Raw genomic sequence first — 16,170 nt, 5'->3', positions numbered from 1 at the left:
AAAACCAGCCCGTCACCTGGCAACATGGGGGAACAAACTGACGACAACTTCAGTCAGTTTTCGTGCCAGGACCTGCGAGGAGCTCAGATGGTGGTTTTCCACTCTTCAGCTGAGGGCAGCATCAGCTACCATCACCACCGCTCGGAGGGGAGACTGCAGCAAAAGTTACAGCCTGCTCTACCCAAAATGTTCCTCGAGCTCTCAGTGTGAGACATCAGGACTAACGACGCTGAGACGAATCCCCGCCCTCAGGCACCCGATGCTACAAAGATGGCCGGGGCCACCTGGGCCAGACTGACAGCGGCGCCACGGGAGGTGAGCACGCCTTAGTGCGTGTCACCAGGGACAGCTAGACTAGAGGTCCATCAGCCTTCCCTAGTGTTCTGTTTGATAGATGCCACGGCCTCAGGAACAGTCCAACTGTGGCCCCGTAGATCTAGTAATTTCACTCGGCAGCTCACTGTTTTATTACAATTAAAGTAGGCTTAACGGGGTACCTGCCACTTAGAAGGGGTAAAAGAACCCAAAGCCTTGTTCACCTGAGCCTGGCCCTCATGTTATCTGCTCCTCCATTTCTAACTGTAACTATTACTGGCTGACTTTCACTTCGAGAGGCAACATTGGCATCCAAAGAACAAACTTCTTAAAATGGAACATTTAATAATATATTACCAAGAACAGATGCTGGAGTTATAGGTTCTTAGAAAAGTGTACCAGTGATTGTTTTGTTCCTGGTGCCATATTATTCACTCATATACCACAGAAAACTAGCATTCCTTGTATGTGAATGTGTCTTTTAGGACAGATGCCATTCTGTCTACCTGTAACTGTTCTCAGAAACAGCTCCGCCTCTCAAGGTTGATCTAGTCGCAAGTCAGAGTCTCCTCTCTTGCACCCCAACCAAGTTCCACAAAACGGGATTTCTCTCCCTTTCCACAAAAAAAGTAATTTTCCTTTCTGCCACATGCTCCGGTCGGAGTGTGTGGGGCCACGCCTGTCAGCGCTGAGCCCCACGGTCTGGCCTGTACTGTGCTCGGCCCTGGGCTGCCCCTCTCCTCTATGCTCTTGACAAGGGCACAGTGGAAGGAATGGGCAGGTCACAGACGGACTCTGGTTCCAGTTTTCTGCAATACTCGGTGGCAAAGTAACTTCAGTCTCAACACTGGATAAAGACACCAGGCACTAAATGTTAAGGGCCAGAAGACAAGTCGCTGATGGTGGACACCACCAGTCACGACCAAGCGCCTCTCTGAAAGCAGACAAGGTTCCTGTTCCTGTGGGACATGGTACTCCTACCACGGAATCCAACACCTTCTGTCAAAACTCGGGCTGTGGGCGCCTGGGTGGCTCAGTTGGTTAAGCGACTGCCTTCAGCTCAGGTCATGATCCTGGAGTCCCTGGATCGAGTCCCGCGCATCGGGCTCCCTGCTCGGCAGGGAGCCTGCTTCTCCCTCTGACCCTCCCCCCTCTCATGTGCTCTCTGTCTCTCTCATTCTCTCTGTCTCAAATAAATAAATAAAATCTTTAAAAAAAACAAAAAAACAAAAAAACTCGGGCTGTTACTTGGTATCTCGAAACCGGGTGTAAGCAGTACGGCGCTCTGTGGGGGACACTCAGTGCCTATCTGCAGACTTACATACATGCGCCAAACGTCCCGAAGCCTAAATGCACCTGAACCTGAGCGGTCACAGCCCACACCCGTGGTTCATCCTGACATTGGCTGACATGGCTGCAGGCACTGCCCTGCCTCCCTGGGGCATCTGGGCCCGCTGTGCCCGCCCCCCCACGGCCCCGGTCAGAGGTGCGTTGGGAGTGGGCCGGGCTCAGAGAGGAGGCGGGAGGGGCGCGGCCAGTTTCCAAGGGACAGCTCGCTCTCTTCCAGCCACCTGCCGCTAGTGGGGAGTGAAGACGCGCCTAGGAAAGCCGGTCATTCAACCTGAGAAACTGGCTGGCTGTCCTGGGACTTGGGAGAGGCCCGTGGTGGCCAACAGGGGATTTCAGAACTACAGATGTCGCTCCTTTTAGTGGCAAGGCCACAACATCTGAGAATGGCCTCTTTCTTTCCATTTATTCCTGTAAAAGGGTCAACTGGGCACCGCAGCCGCCCACATTCTAGACTCTCCAGGAGCAGCAGTGAAGGAGCCACTGCTGATGGTAAAAGGAAGAACAGCCAGCACGTACTGCGCTCGCCTTCCAGGCGCCTTGCGTGCGCTGACTCACTCGGTCCTCAGACCAGCCTCGCCTGCCGACTCACAGGCTTCCCACTGGAGAGAGTGCTTAGCGGGGTGTATGGAACTGCACAGCTGTGAATCACAAAGCCCTGGCCCCAGAGCTGCGCTCGGAACCACGGCTCATCCCTCATCCCGAGGATGCAATGATCCATCCGGCTCTGGCCCGAATATCCACCCTCCTCCACCCCTCAGCCATGTGCCTCCAACAAACAAACACAAGTTAGGAAACGTTTAAGAAAGAAAAAAAAAGGTAGGGGTGTGTGTGTGGGAGGGGGGTGGATTCCCCCAGGAGGTGCCCCCTCCTTAGAGCTGTGGGGGGCTTATTCACCTGGCCTGCATTTCCCTGGAAGGTGAGCTCTGCTTCCCAGAGTCAGTTTTAGCCTGTCACCCTTGATTTTCATTTCCTTCAAAGAAAAGTTTACCTTAGAGCAATGGAATCCAAAACAACACATTTCCTTTACGTTTATTTCTGCTTTAACTATCGCATGCATCCTTTGCCAGCTTGGAAAAACCTAATGTGATCAAACTTTTAAAACCCACAGGCTTTATGTCTTTTATCATTCCTTTCTTTCGTAACATTTCTTCCCTTGTTATATAAGCAGGCAGATGTCTAAAACTTGCCCTGAAACGAGTGAAATAGCCTCAAATGGATTAAAAACCGGCAAAGCTTTGATCTGTGTAGTGAAATGTCTTGCTCCAGAGGAAGAGGAAAGAGACTTAGGCATTTGGTGAATTTCCCTCAAAGCCTGGCAAAGCTGCCCTGGGAGGCCGCAGAGTTCAAAGCTACAGGGACACTCCTAAGATGCGGCAAAGCCCAGCTGTGGCCCTGCTTCTTTCTTGCTGGAAATTTCTACTAATTCAACAAAGGACAGAGATAAGAAACTGCTAACACATTAGGAAATAGGGCATGTCCACATATTATTTACTTTCCTTAAGCCTGACTCTGTGGAGGTGTATGTTAGCTGATCATTTACCAGCTCGTTACAAGTCAATCTCCAAAGAGGCAAAGAGCAAAGGGGAGCCCAGAGTCCGCCAGAGCCAGAAGAAAGGCAGGCAACCCCTCATACACAGATGAGGTGGAGATCCTAGCTAGGTTCTCAAGACATAATGTATCTTTTAAAAATATCATATGCGGTTAAAAGAACTCTAGCTAAACCATTTGCAAATTATCTTTTCTAGTTTAACCCTCATTGTACCAGAAATTAGCCAAATCCAAGAGCACACAGATTTATCAAAGTGTGGAAATGATCAAAGGGTTACAGGTGATCTCAACATGCAAATATTAGGTAGACTTTTGGATTTGCAAATAATACTCTATCTCTGAAATCCATGGAATGCTAAAAACATGGAAATATGGGCTCGCTGTCAGCTGAAATATTGTTAAAGAGATCATCAGAGCTGCTAATTATAGGGCTAGAAAAAATCTCTGTATTTACATCAAATGTATACAACACAGAAAATGATTTCACTAAATATGATTCAAGAGCCATCTGATACAGCCCTGCAGGGACAAAAGTAGACATTATAGTCCCTAAATTTACAAAACAATTCAAAACAAGTATCACTCTTGGAAAGTTGTAATTATTTTCTCCCCTATCTTGTTCCTGTGCCTTTTGAGGAATGACAGTCCAGTTTAGGTGGAAAGAGGTGCGTGTGGAAAGCAATACTACAGAAAAGAAGTTGACCGCTTCCACGGTGGGGAGATTTTTCCTGCCTGTTCACGGACTATTCTGGCCTACTGGGCTCGCACCTCTTTTCACCCCACTCCTGTGTATGAACTTTTCCATCATGGTCCTTTTAAAACCACGTGCCACAAAACACGCATAAATCTTGACGTCATAATTTTATTTAAGCTCTATACATCCTAATCAACTCTTCCTGCCCCAACCCAGCAGAGTAGGTGTAAATAATGTGTCAAGAGCGTGTCTTAAGGGGCGCCTGGGTGGCTCAGTTGGTTAAGCAACTGCCTTCGGCTCGGGTCATGATCCCGGAGTCCTGGGATCGAGTCCCACATTGGGCTCCCTGCTCGGCAGGGAGCCCGCTTCTCCCTCTGACCCTTTCCCTTCTCATGCTGTTTCTCTCTCCCTCCCTCTCTAATAAATAAATAAAATCTTTAAAAAAAAAAAAGAGCGTGTCTTAAAAATCAAATCTGAGCACTTTCCCCCAGCAGAGAGCTGTACACTCAAAATATTGCTGACAACATCTGTCTTCATTTTTTTAAACACGTACAGAGCGCCTTCTAGGCGTGGGAAGGAAGGCGAGGTGGGAAGGAAGGCGAGATGTGAAACAGGAAGGTCAAAGAATCTGCAACCTAGAAGTTGGGGCAGGGCAAAGGCACGAGCGCAGATGGAGAAGCAGCAGTTCCTGGTGAGAGGGGAGGGCTGCAGGGGGCACACGGGAGGCCGCGAGGGGCGGGGACTATTTTCCGAATCACACGAGAGTCCAGGCCCCGCCAACGGGTACACGGGCATGTTTGGGCTGGGGCAGGACCAGCAGGGACCCGAGAGACTAGAAGAATTAGGAGGGGGATCTATTCCTGATCTGCTCCCCATCAGTTGAAGGCTGTGACTTTTCACAACAGAAGATAATCAATGTAAGACAGATGCTTAAAACGTCCCTGACCCCCTCCCAACCAAAGCTTTGGTGTTCGACCTGCAGTGATGGAGACATTTCGACCCTCACACAAATGGTCAATTCTCTGCTGGTTACCTTGGTGATCAACGTAAGGCTTGAAGGCCTGAAGGATTTTTGGCACAGCCACCCCCATGTCAAGTTCCGTCAAAGTTAGTTCATTCATAAAGTAGGGGAGCTGGAGGAGAGAAGTAAACAACAAATGAGACGTTAGTAACCTGGTCATTAGAATTCAGCATCCGCTCAAGAAGGAGTCAAGGTCAAGGTTTTGGGGACACATTAATTTCACCAAAATTTACTGAGCATATACTGCATACTAGGCATCATCCTCCAGAGAGAGCTGCGGACAAGTCAGGCAAGGTCCTTGCTCTCATGGCGTTTACGCTGGAGGAGCGAAAACAGATAATTAAGTAGACAAATCACTTGAGAGAGTGATTAGTGTTCCAGAGACAGTAAGACCAGTGGTGTGGGATAGAGGGAGCCGGGGTGTAGGGCAGGGTGGCTGTGTTGGCTAAGGAAGTGGGTGAAGGCTTCTGTGAAGAGTGCCGTTGGCCGAAGACCTGACGGAGGAGGAGAAGCCAGCCATGCCGGTCAGGTTACCAATGCCTGGAGCTGGCTCGAGTGTGGGGAAGTGGACCCCTCTCAGATTACTAGTGGGGAGTCAAGAAATTGCTATAGCACTTCTGATAGGCAAACTCATTACAATATTTATTAAAATCCTTGGAAAAAAGGAAAATCACATCCCTTGACCCAGTGCTGGACATTTTCTGTTTGCCGCCCCCTGCCTGGACTTGAGTTCCCAGAGAGGCTGGGAACAAATCACATGGATGGGCTCCCCGACCCTCTGGCTTCTGGCTGGATTTGGCCAGTGGGAAACACCAATGGGCAGGGAAGATGGGAGGTACTCAGGGAAGAGTGTTGTCAGATAGCTGTCCCCTCCCTCTGTTGAAGGCCACGGCTCCCGTCAGGCAGGCAACTCTCCACATAGCCATGCTGCCCCAAGGTCTGGTAACTGCTCCCCACTCTTGCCCCTACAGGGAGTGCTGACAGCTCCCCGCTGCTGCTAGCCTTGGGTCCTACCCTATCCCTTTTGGTTTCTCTACATTGGCCCCCATATTTATAAGTCTTTCCCTTAATAAACTCTCCTCTCAGGTGACGCCACTTGAGTGTGCCATCTTTCTCCTGCTGGGACCCCAACTCATACCGCGTCAGTAGGAATCCGCTCTAAAGCAAATAGCATGAGTACTAATCTGCTTAGAAATTCCTACTCTGCCTCAAGACTATGGAATTAATTCATCTGTTTCTTTCACCTGAATTTAGGTATGTGTATAGTTATTTTTTTTTAATCTGTAGTCCATTTCTCATTTCAGTGTAAGATATAAATTACCGATCCACCTTAATTTTTCTCAATGGCTCGTTGGCGTCTTATTGAACAACCAATACTTTCCCCACTAACCTGTAGCACCACCTGTAAATGTGAGATTCCCACGACACTGGGGCCTGTAATGAGCACCTTGTTTTTCTACCAGCAACAAACTGCTTTTTAAAATAAATATATGTGGAACATTTCCCATAAAAGGAGGTAGCATTTAGCCAGCCACAGATTTAATGCCTATTTTGGCTGGACCTCTTCAGTTGTCAAAGGTATACACTTTGATGATTCACCAGAGAACTCTTGCTCTGCTTTTCTGCAGGAGTGGGTCGGTGAGAGTTATGATGTCTGTGATGAACAAAACGTGACCAAAGACAGTACTCAAACGTGCATTTTGAATTGGTGATTGCTGGATTTGGAAAACCTTTTTCTAAGGCATCAATGTTACATGGTGGCTGGCCTCCCAATCAGCCTACAGAACCCTACCTGGCCAAGAATGTGTAGCCAAATTCTTGCACCCTTGCCCCAGACTGTCTATTATTATCACTCTAATACTCAGTGAGTCAGGGGCATGCTGGGTTTCTGTGGGAACAGGTGTCTGACACTGAGCAAGGGGAAAGTATGCAGAGATGGCATTCCCAGTCCCCTGTCCAACCTCCCAGCCCTCCCACCCTGCACCCTGTGGTCCTGCAAGGGCAGAGGAGGAACCTGAGACAAAGAAGGGGCTGAGGGACCGGGGACTGGGAAAGACTCAGCAGGGCTGGGCTGGGCTCTAATCACCTGCAGGTAGTTCGAGGAGGGGCTCAGCAGAGCCTCGCTTCCTACTTATTTACCTGAGTGCCCACTCCAAGATTCTAGAACATCTCTAAGTACCCTTCCCCTCCAAATCACAACTGATTTGAATCAAAACTCTCAGGACCAGGACCTAGCCTGGTCAGCCTCCTTCCTACTCTGCAGGGAAAGGCAACAAAAGGTCACTCCAGCTCTTTTCAACCAGAAACTCTCTTCTTCCCTTTCAAAGGCACCACAGTGAGACGAGAACCCACTACATGTTCTTTACTCTCCTGAGTGAACCCAACTGGACATTCAGGTGTATGGAACATTCTCAGGTTGGTGGAAGGAACTGCTGGAAGCTGTCTGCAATAACAACATTTGCTGACATGGGCATAAGAGGCCCCTGACGACTGAGGACCCCAAGGCGGTATTGGGAGGGGCCGGCGGAGGCCAAGAATGTACTTGCTGTTGGGGCAGAAACTCAGCTTGTTTTAAACCATCACTGGGCACCAGATACACACACAGGGCTGCTCTTTCACAACATGAGTCATCATCACATGTGAGGGTGACAATCTGAGACTGCAGGGCAAGGCCAGCAAAGAGTTCTCCATATGTCAGGCCTTCAGGGGAAACCAGGAGACAGAAGAGATCTTTGTCACAGCAGACAGGACAGCTCAGGCTCCTCCAGCCATTCTGGCTCTTGTATTGGCCGTTAACCAACGCTCACTACTAGGTTTCATTCTTCCCAGAATATTTGGCTATTGGTGATAATAAGAGTCCTTTTGGTAGGGGTGGCAGCAGGTTCCAAACTAGAGTAATATCCTGCTGCCTTTCTGTTTATTCCATTACATCCAGGGTCTCCTCTGGTCTCGCAGGGCACGCAGGGCAGAGTGGAGGTATGAGGCTGGTAATGGAGGGAGCACAGCCCACTACTGGATCCAGGCCACTTTTCTCTATCCTCACCTTCTAGTACTTCTGACCCTAGTTTTATCTGCAGACTGAAAAAGCTCACATGACCAGCAAAGGGAGAAGATGAAAATAAAAGACTTTCCCTCAACTTCCTTTGGGATGAGAGAACCCACCGTTCTCCACACAGCAGAGGTTCCACGGACTTCCAGCACCCGAGAGAAGCAGGGGAGGCTGCCCTGTCTGTTTTGGAAGGTGTGTAACAGGGACGGCAGCGTCCCGTCTGGAGTTGAGGCACATCCTGCTTTCTGTCTCCCTCTGCCGGGAACCGCAGCCCTCCTGCTCAGGGAAGGGCCTGAGGAGCGCCAGCCCCGCCTGTGTGTCTTGACCAGGAACTCAGCAAGCTCTCCACCGTTTTCCAGAAAGGGGGAGGCGGTGGCGTGAGCTCTAGCTTGGCTGCTTGTTTGTGAACATGGGAGGGTCACAGCCGCTTCCTGCTCCCCGCCTTGGACCTGGCTAGCAGAGTGCATTCAACCCTCAATCTACCTGAAAAACAACAGACCGACTCATGTCAACTGAGCCCTCCCAAATCCTTGCCCCAAATTCTGCCTCGACATCTGCTCTTCCGGCTCAGACAGCGGCTCTCCTCTTCATCAGGGGTTAGGAAAGAAATGACACCGGCCTGCAGCTGGCAGACAGAGCTTCCAGAGCTTGACTGAGCCCTAAGAGGCTTGGTTTGTCACCCAAGGGAATGACAAAAGTCACATCGAAGCTCCTCCATGCCCACATTTTCCTTCTAATGTAATTTTACCTTAGCTCACAGTTTCCTAACCTGGAGTCCTTGAACCCTCTGAAGTCATGGGCAAAATTCTGCATCACTGTGCATTTTTCTAGGGAAAGGATTCATTCGTTTCTGTGTCTCAAAGGTATCTATGACCCAGAAAGATCCACGGATTTAAGGTGCTGACTGAGCAATTTCATTTGGGGACCAAAGGGACTCTTCCTTGGCTGGGTCTTCCCTAGGTCAAAAACTTACTTCTACGTAACCTGATGTCTCTGGGTTGGCAGAGGTGGTGCTAAATGAGTCATTTAGTGGCAATGGTGAAGAATATTTATGCAGTTTAAACTTACTTCCAAGTGGGCCTTGATCAGCACCAGGACTGTTGTTTTTCAGCAAAGAGAGAGCCCAAAATAAAATACCATCTGGCCAGAAGTAAAGGTCAGGCCCAGACACATGTAGAGTGCAATGCTAACTTTCTGGGCTTTGAGAGGGAGCATGACTTGGGAAAGAGGTCTGGAGTCTGGCACTTTCCTCAGCAGGGATGGTGCAGCCCCCAGACTGTGAGGCTGGGTGGGCTCCTGAAGTACAATTTAAGTTCCTTACTAATTTCAAGATACTAGAGGTCTACATGACAAACCAGCTACAAAAGCTCACATTTTCCCAAACCAAATTCTCGATTATCACCTAGAATGGATAACAATGAGAGCAACACAAAGGAAAAAGTAAACAGGAACATTCACTAAGTCCCCAGGTACGGTGAGTCATATGGCCAAGGTCACAGCTCAGGTATGTTGCTGTTCTCATGTTATATGCTTTAAACCAAGTTATTTTTCACTTAGAATATAATGATACAAAACTTCCAAATTAAGAAATGTGAGGAACTGGAAGCTTCTTGTGTGGAAAACGATACCTTTATTTTGCTGAGTTTCATTTGGATTTTCTTAGACACCAGATCAGACCAATATTTCTCTCCTAAGAAGTCCCAAAACATTCTACCAAGCAAGGCATTCACCCAGGCTTCCTGTTCTTCCTCCTCGGAGGGCGGAGCCTCTGGCAACTGGCAAAAGAAAGGGAACCAAAATTAGCTGGAAAGCAACTGGAGAACAAGACAGGTGCTTATTTATCCAAAGTCACTGAAGGTCCCTCCCCACAGAGATGGGCAGCCACGGGAGTTGTATTTCTTCCCTACAAATTACAAGTCTCATTATGTCAGTGAATAGAAAAAGGGAGAAACAAAAGCCACCATCATGGATAAAAACTCCTCTTTGTCTATTTTCTTTTTTTGCCAGTCTTCCTATGAACAAGCTAATATTTCATACAATTAGCTCAACCAGATTGCCCTGCCTCCCAAATGAGCTCGGTACCCACTTCTGATTAATGGCACCTCTGATCAAATGTCTGCCTACCTTTCTTCCAACTAACTGGGGCTCCCTGGACATGTAACCGTCAGGCTGGTCCTCCCAAGGCAGCCCCAAAGCCTCCCGTGCCCAGGGACTCTTACAGTAGCTGGGAACTCACAGCCCTCCTGGGCAAGGGGCAGGGGGGTGCTTACAAATACTAGTGCCTGGGCCCTACACCCAGATACTAATCTGAGTGGGTATCACAACTCCCTGAAGCTCCCTCACGGATGTAATGAACAGGTAAGGTTGAGAACCGCAGGCTCGGAATAGAGAGAGCCTGTTCTCAGGAATTCTGTGAAAATTCCTACAGCTGTTCTCCCCAGTCTCAGCCCAGTGCCATCCCCTGGGCCTCCCCTCCGCCGGGTACAATCTGTCTCAAACATCTAGCACGGCCAATGTGCAAGGTAGGACAAGAGCAAACCTGAGTTAGTCTCCGATTTCCCAGGCTACTCATCAGACGATGGACTCTTGCCCGGGGAGGGCCAGGCAGGGTGAAGCAGGAGACAGAAGTGGGCAGTGACCACCGCTGAGGGTGTGGCGAGGTACCTGGCAGTGTGGGTAACGCTTGCTGACCACCACCCGTTGTCACTGCTGCGGCTGCGGACCCTGCGCCAGGCCCTGCGATAAGACTGTTTCTCAGGGTGCTCATTTACGTCTTACAATACCCCAGAAAGACGGAACCTTAACTTCTATTTTAGGGCGGAGGAAACGGGACTTGGAACCATGCAGTGTCCTGCCTGAGGCCCCTGGTTTATCAGCACAGCCTGACTCACAGCCTCCTTCTCCCTGATCTCCACCTGCTCTGTCCTGAGGGAGGAAGGTGGTGGGACTGGCACCTGCTGTGACAGATGTTTCCTTACGCTGAGGTCTCTAATTAGACTACAGCCTTACAGAAACAATTAGCCTTGGAAAGCAAGGACCAAAAAAAACTAGAAAAGCAGAAATCAGCGAATTGTTTACCCTTTCTCTTCCCTCTGTGGTTTGTACAAATGCATCTGCCCTGCCCTCCTGGGCCACCTGCAGCCATAACACACATCAGACACCCTTGTCATCTCCACGCTTTGTATGTGTTTGCTCACGCCAGCGCGACCTGTGTGCCCAGGCCAGGGGGACCGTACCCAGGTGGCCTAGTGCTCCTGGATTCGACCTTTGGAGATCTGATGACTTGTGAGTACCCCCAAAGGTCTATGGCACGTACCTGCGTGTGATTTTTCTGAAACCTGGAGTTTGGGGGTCTGAACCGGTCACTGAGCTTGTGCAGGGCCTACTGGACTGCCCAGCACCCAGCGGTCCACTAGTCTTGTCAGAGCATGCGCCGTCTCTCTCTTTGGGGGTCTGGAAGTTTGCCTGTGTTTTTCAATCTAACGTTATCAGGTGTAAGGGGAGATATTTTATGTTCTAGGAGTCCTTCAAATTTGATTGTTTTCATAGGTCTCCCTTAAGAATGTTGGTGAGTCTCATTTAAAAAAAAATTAAACTCCGGTTTAAAAAATAATACATGTTGGTCATTCCATTTCAGAAGACATGACTCTACCTCACTCATTTCAATGGCTACACAGCACCTCTGTGCTTCCTGGTGCTGTAATATCTTTTTTTGTTTTTTTTTTAAGATTTTATTTTGGGCGCCTGGGTGGCTCAGTTGGTTGGGCGTCTGCCTTCGGCTCAGGTCATGATCCCAGGGTCCTGGGATCAAGTCCCCATCGGGCTCCCTGCTCTGTGGGGAGCCTGCTTCTCCCTCTCCTCCCCACTTGTGCTCTCTCTCTCACTGTCTCTGTCTCTCTCTCTCAAATAAATAAAATTAAAAAAAATATATTTTTAAGCAATCTCTACACCCAATATGCAGCTCAAAGTCACAACCCTGAGATCAAGAGTCGCACGCTCCCCCGATGAAGCCAGCCGGGCGCCCCTCACCAAGACACTTCTACCTCCAGGTCCTGGATGCAAGAGCAGATGTCTGGGACCACTGGGTACTTGGGTCATTCCACAGGTAGTACATGTTTCTTAGAATCACTTTTCTCTCTGCCTGAACATCTGTGCCCCACCGCCCAAGGGAATCTGGTCCAGCGTTTCTGAGGTTACGGTCTTTGAGCCACATCAGATTATCTACAAAGACTTCCGAGTAAACACCCACCAAGGACAGTGCCCTCCTCCCCCAGGTATTTCGGCAGTGCCAAGTTGTGCCCACACAAGGCAGTGCACGTCTTGCTTAGATTTGTAGGTGACACGAGAGAATCGGTCACTTTCCCTTCTCGAGTCGGGGAGTCTACCCTCTATTAACCTTTCTTTACAGCCCTAGATACTCACAGCAAACAGGTTTAACACAAAATAGCAAGAAACAAAGGCTATTTCACAATGTATGTCCAAGTCAAAGGCATATGATGTGGAGACACATCTCTGAAATAACTGACAAGCAGGTTGTCTTTTCTTTTCAACAGTTCCTTCTACAGGCTTCTCTCCACAGACTCATTGGGAACAAAGAAAAATCCAAGAGCAGCAGAACACTGACAATGCTTCAAAGCAGCTTTATGAACAAAATCTGGATTCACTGGGCTACTAGAAAGAACTCACTTCCAATGAATGTAGTAAAAATTTAAGAGCTTGAAGAATAAATATGCATATGTTTCCTAACACTGCCATTTGCCCGCAGGAAGGAATGGGAGAAGAATATTCATTTCACCATTTCAACTATACAGGTACATTTAGATAGGGCACCTTTCTCAAAATGACTTCCAAAAAAAGGTCCGAAGCTATCATGACTATCTGAATAGCTCTTGGGATGTAGTTTATTAAAAGCTAACCTCCAGAGTAAAGTACAAATTTACTTAATTTTTTGGTGTAATCTTTTCTGTAACAAATGGCCAGGAAGCCAAGGCCAGCCCAGCTTTTTTTGTTCCATAGAGAGCTCAGTGCCTCCGCTCCTAAGGTTTGGTCACATACAATCTGGTGCCACCAGGGTTTCACAAAGGACCGCTGGGTCCAGGAGAAGGCACAATGGAAGACCCTTCCCCCAGGTCTGTTAGATGTTTCCCCAATTATAAAAACAGTACATATTTATTGCAGAAAAAACCCATAATCCCACTATCCAAATATAATTATTTTTTCTTTTTTTTTTAAGCCACCCCTGCCTTTTTTTTTTTTTTTTTAAGATTTTATTTATTTATTTGACAGAGAAACAGAGAGAGAGCACAAATAGGCAGAGCGGCAGGCAGAGGGTGAGGGAGAAGCAGACTCCCTGCTGAGCAGGGAGCCTGATGTGGGGCTCGATCCCAGGACCCTGGGATCATGACCTGAGCCAAAGGCAGCCGCTTAACCGACTGAGCCACCCAGGTGCCCCTCTCGTTATGGTTTTGATTCACGTTTCCTGGATGACTAACGATTGAGTATCTTTTCTAGGCTCATGGGCCATCTATAGGTCTTCTTTGGAGAAATGTCTATTCAAATCCTTTGTCCATTTTTTTTTTTTAAGATTTTATTTATTGGGGCGCCTGGGTAGCTCAGTCGTTAAGCGTCTGCCTTCAGCTCAGGTCATGATCCCAGGGTCCTGGGATGGAGCCCCGCATTAGGCTCCCTGCTCCGCGGGAAGCCTGTTTCTCTCTCTCCCACTCCCCCTGCTTGTGTTCCCTCTCTCGCTGTGTCTCTCTCTGTCAAATAAATAAAATCTTTTTAAAAAATTTAAAAAAAGATTTTATTTATTTGACACAGAGAGAGCAAGTGAGCGCACAAGCAGGGGGAGCGGCAGGCAGAGGGAGGAAGAGAAGCAGGCTCCCCGCTGAGCAGGGAGCCCAATGAGGGGCTTGATCCCAGGACCCTGGGATCATGACCAGAGCTAAAGGCAGACACTTAACTGACTGAGCCACCCAGGTGCTCCCCTTTGCCCATTTCTTAATTGGGTCATTTACCTTTTTATTATTCAGTTTTAAGAATCCTTTGTTTATTCTAGGTACTAGAATATCAGATATATGATTTGCAGATATTTTCTCCCATTTTGTGGGTTGTCTTTTTACTACCTTAATGGTATTGTTGGTAGCACAAAAGTTTTTAATTTTGATGAAATCTAGTTTATCTTTTTTTTTTTTTGGTTGCATGTACTTTTGGGTGTCTTATCTAAGAAAGCTTTACCTAACCCCAAACCACAGAGACTGACTCCTATGTTTTCTTCTAAGAGTTTTATAGTTTTAGCTCTTACATTGAGGTCTATGATCCTTTTGAGTTAATTTCTGTGTATGGTGTGAGGTAGGAGTCCAACTTCATTCTTTTGCCGTGTGGATACCCGCTGTTCCAGCACCATTTGTTGAAGACTATTCTTTCCCTCTCCTTCCCCATTCCTTGAATTGTCTTGGCACTCTTTTCTGGATCCTTTCTAAAATTTATGTTTAAATTGGCTCTATGGCTTCAGATTTTTTACTCACTGTAGGAAGAGCACTTCTCAATTCTGCTTTTCAGTGTTTGAAAAGGTGACTTTGTGCAGGAAAGGGAAGCCTTGGAAAACCACTCCACCAATTAAGATTTCCTGGTTTCTGGGCGCCTGGGTGGCTCAGATGGTTAAGCGTCTGCCTTCGGCTCAGGTCACGATCCCAGGGTCCTGGGATCGAGTCCCACATTGGGCTCCCGGCTCGGCGGGGAGCCTGCTTCTCCCTCTGACCCTCTCCCCTCTCATGCTGTTTCTCTCTCGCTCGCTCTCTAAAAAATAAATAAAATCTTAAAAAAAAAAAAAAAAAGATTTCCTGGTTTCTATTTGATTCCTATTTGCTTTTTAGGGTTCTCATCTCCTGATAACTGCAAACAGGGATTTATATCTCATGATCCAGTTTATAGGTAACAAGATAATTAGTACAACTAGTAATAATGAAGACAGAATTCTCCAAACCTGGGAAGCCTACATTACCCCTAAACATTTAGGATCTTCCTTGGATAATGAGCATGGAAGTGTGTGACACAATCTGAATACTGGAGTCTTGCACCTGCCTAGAGGACAGGCACAGCACTGACCCACCGATGGTCCTCTCTCCCAGGCAGGCCACTCTGGGGCATACAGAACTAGCAGCCTCCCTGGCCTTACTACACCCCTGAGCAAATCTGCAGGCAGCCTGTGCAGTCTCCCTTCCTGAGGTAACCACACCAGGGGTAATACTATGCCACCTTTAGACATTTTTAAAGATAGTTTCCTTTTTTAAAAATTTTATTTTATTTAAATTCAATTTAACATATAGTATATTATTAGTTTCAAAAGAAAGTCTCCTTATTTTCTTATTTTCTGAATTACTATTAAAATCTCCAACCAAGCACACTACCTTGACAAGACAATAAAGTTCTAGTCTCCTCAGCCAGCCTCATGGTCTCTCAACTATTCTAGAGGTTAAGTTGCCTGAACAGTGAGAAAATGGCACCAACACCATAGGGGTTTGGAGATTCGGAGGCTTGCACGGTCTGTGGCTGTGGGACAAAGCAGTCATGAGGGCAAGTCAGGGCTCAGTGACTGGTCACTAACCACTAAACATCTAGATAACCAGGCCCTTCTTCCAAAATAGTGATTTTAAAATTCCAATTTTGAGCTCCAAAGTGGTTTCGGTATGCAGAAGCCCCTGAATATGTTTTTAATTATTGTAAGTAAGAATAAACACCAAAAGTGTTTCAGCATTGTTTAACACAAACCTTGTCTATATTTACTAATTGTATCCTGGGTTTGGCTCCTGTGAACCAGTGGCCTCATTCTCCTCCAAACCTAGTTTAGCACCAGGTGCCATGTGAGAAAGGAGGCCCAGCGGGTGGAACTTGCCATTAGACATGGAGCCCTCAGGGGAAGAGATGCTTTGACCATGGCCTACAAGAGGCAGCAGCGGGGGAGAATGGGGAGAGAAGAAGCTGAGGCAAAGGCTGGAGCTGTGTCCCAAGCTCCCTCTGGGTAAGCTCTGGCTGGTAGCCGACACTGACGATGTGACAGTGTCACCCGAAGAGATGTCAAAGGTTCATTTCTATCTCTGAGCCCTTTGAGTTTCTCTTGGACTCATGATATCAGAGGCAATATGGACCCTAAGAAATGACCTGGCCTGGTCTTCGGCAGGAAGGATGAACACT

The 16,170-nt window shown here is 47.9% G+C and overlaps 1 protein-coding gene across 2 annotated transcripts in view; it reads right to left on the bottom strand.

Annotated features, from left to right (window-relative positions):
• The window catches only part of TEX2 (testis expressed 2), a 98,668-nt gene that overhangs the window by 17,055 nt on the left and 65,443 nt on the right, over nucleotides 1-16,170 (bottom strand). For both annotated transcript variants that reach the window (XM_035026277.1, XM_035026278.1), the window contains exons 6-7: nucleotides 9,606-9,752; nucleotides 4,941-5,040 (exon numbers count right to left, since the gene is read on the bottom strand). In XM_035026277.1, coding sequence (XP_034882168.1) covers nucleotides 4,941-5,040; nucleotides 9,606-9,752 — 247 coding nt within the window. The remainder of the gene's footprint in view (nucleotides 1-4,940; nucleotides 5,041-9,605; nucleotides 9,753-16,170) is intronic.

The sequence above is a fragment of the Mirounga leonina genome, unplaced genomic scaffold (assembly GCF_011800145.1).
Source record: "Mirounga leonina isolate KUSES-001 unplaced genomic scaffold, KU_Mleo_1.0 Mir_197, whole genome shotgun sequence".
Lineage (NCBI taxonomy): Eukaryota > Metazoa > Chordata > Mammalia > Carnivora > Phocidae > Mirounga > Mirounga leonina.
The sequence above is the reverse complement of the archived record's forward strand: the minus strand, read 5'-3'. Positions and strand labels throughout refer to the sequence as shown.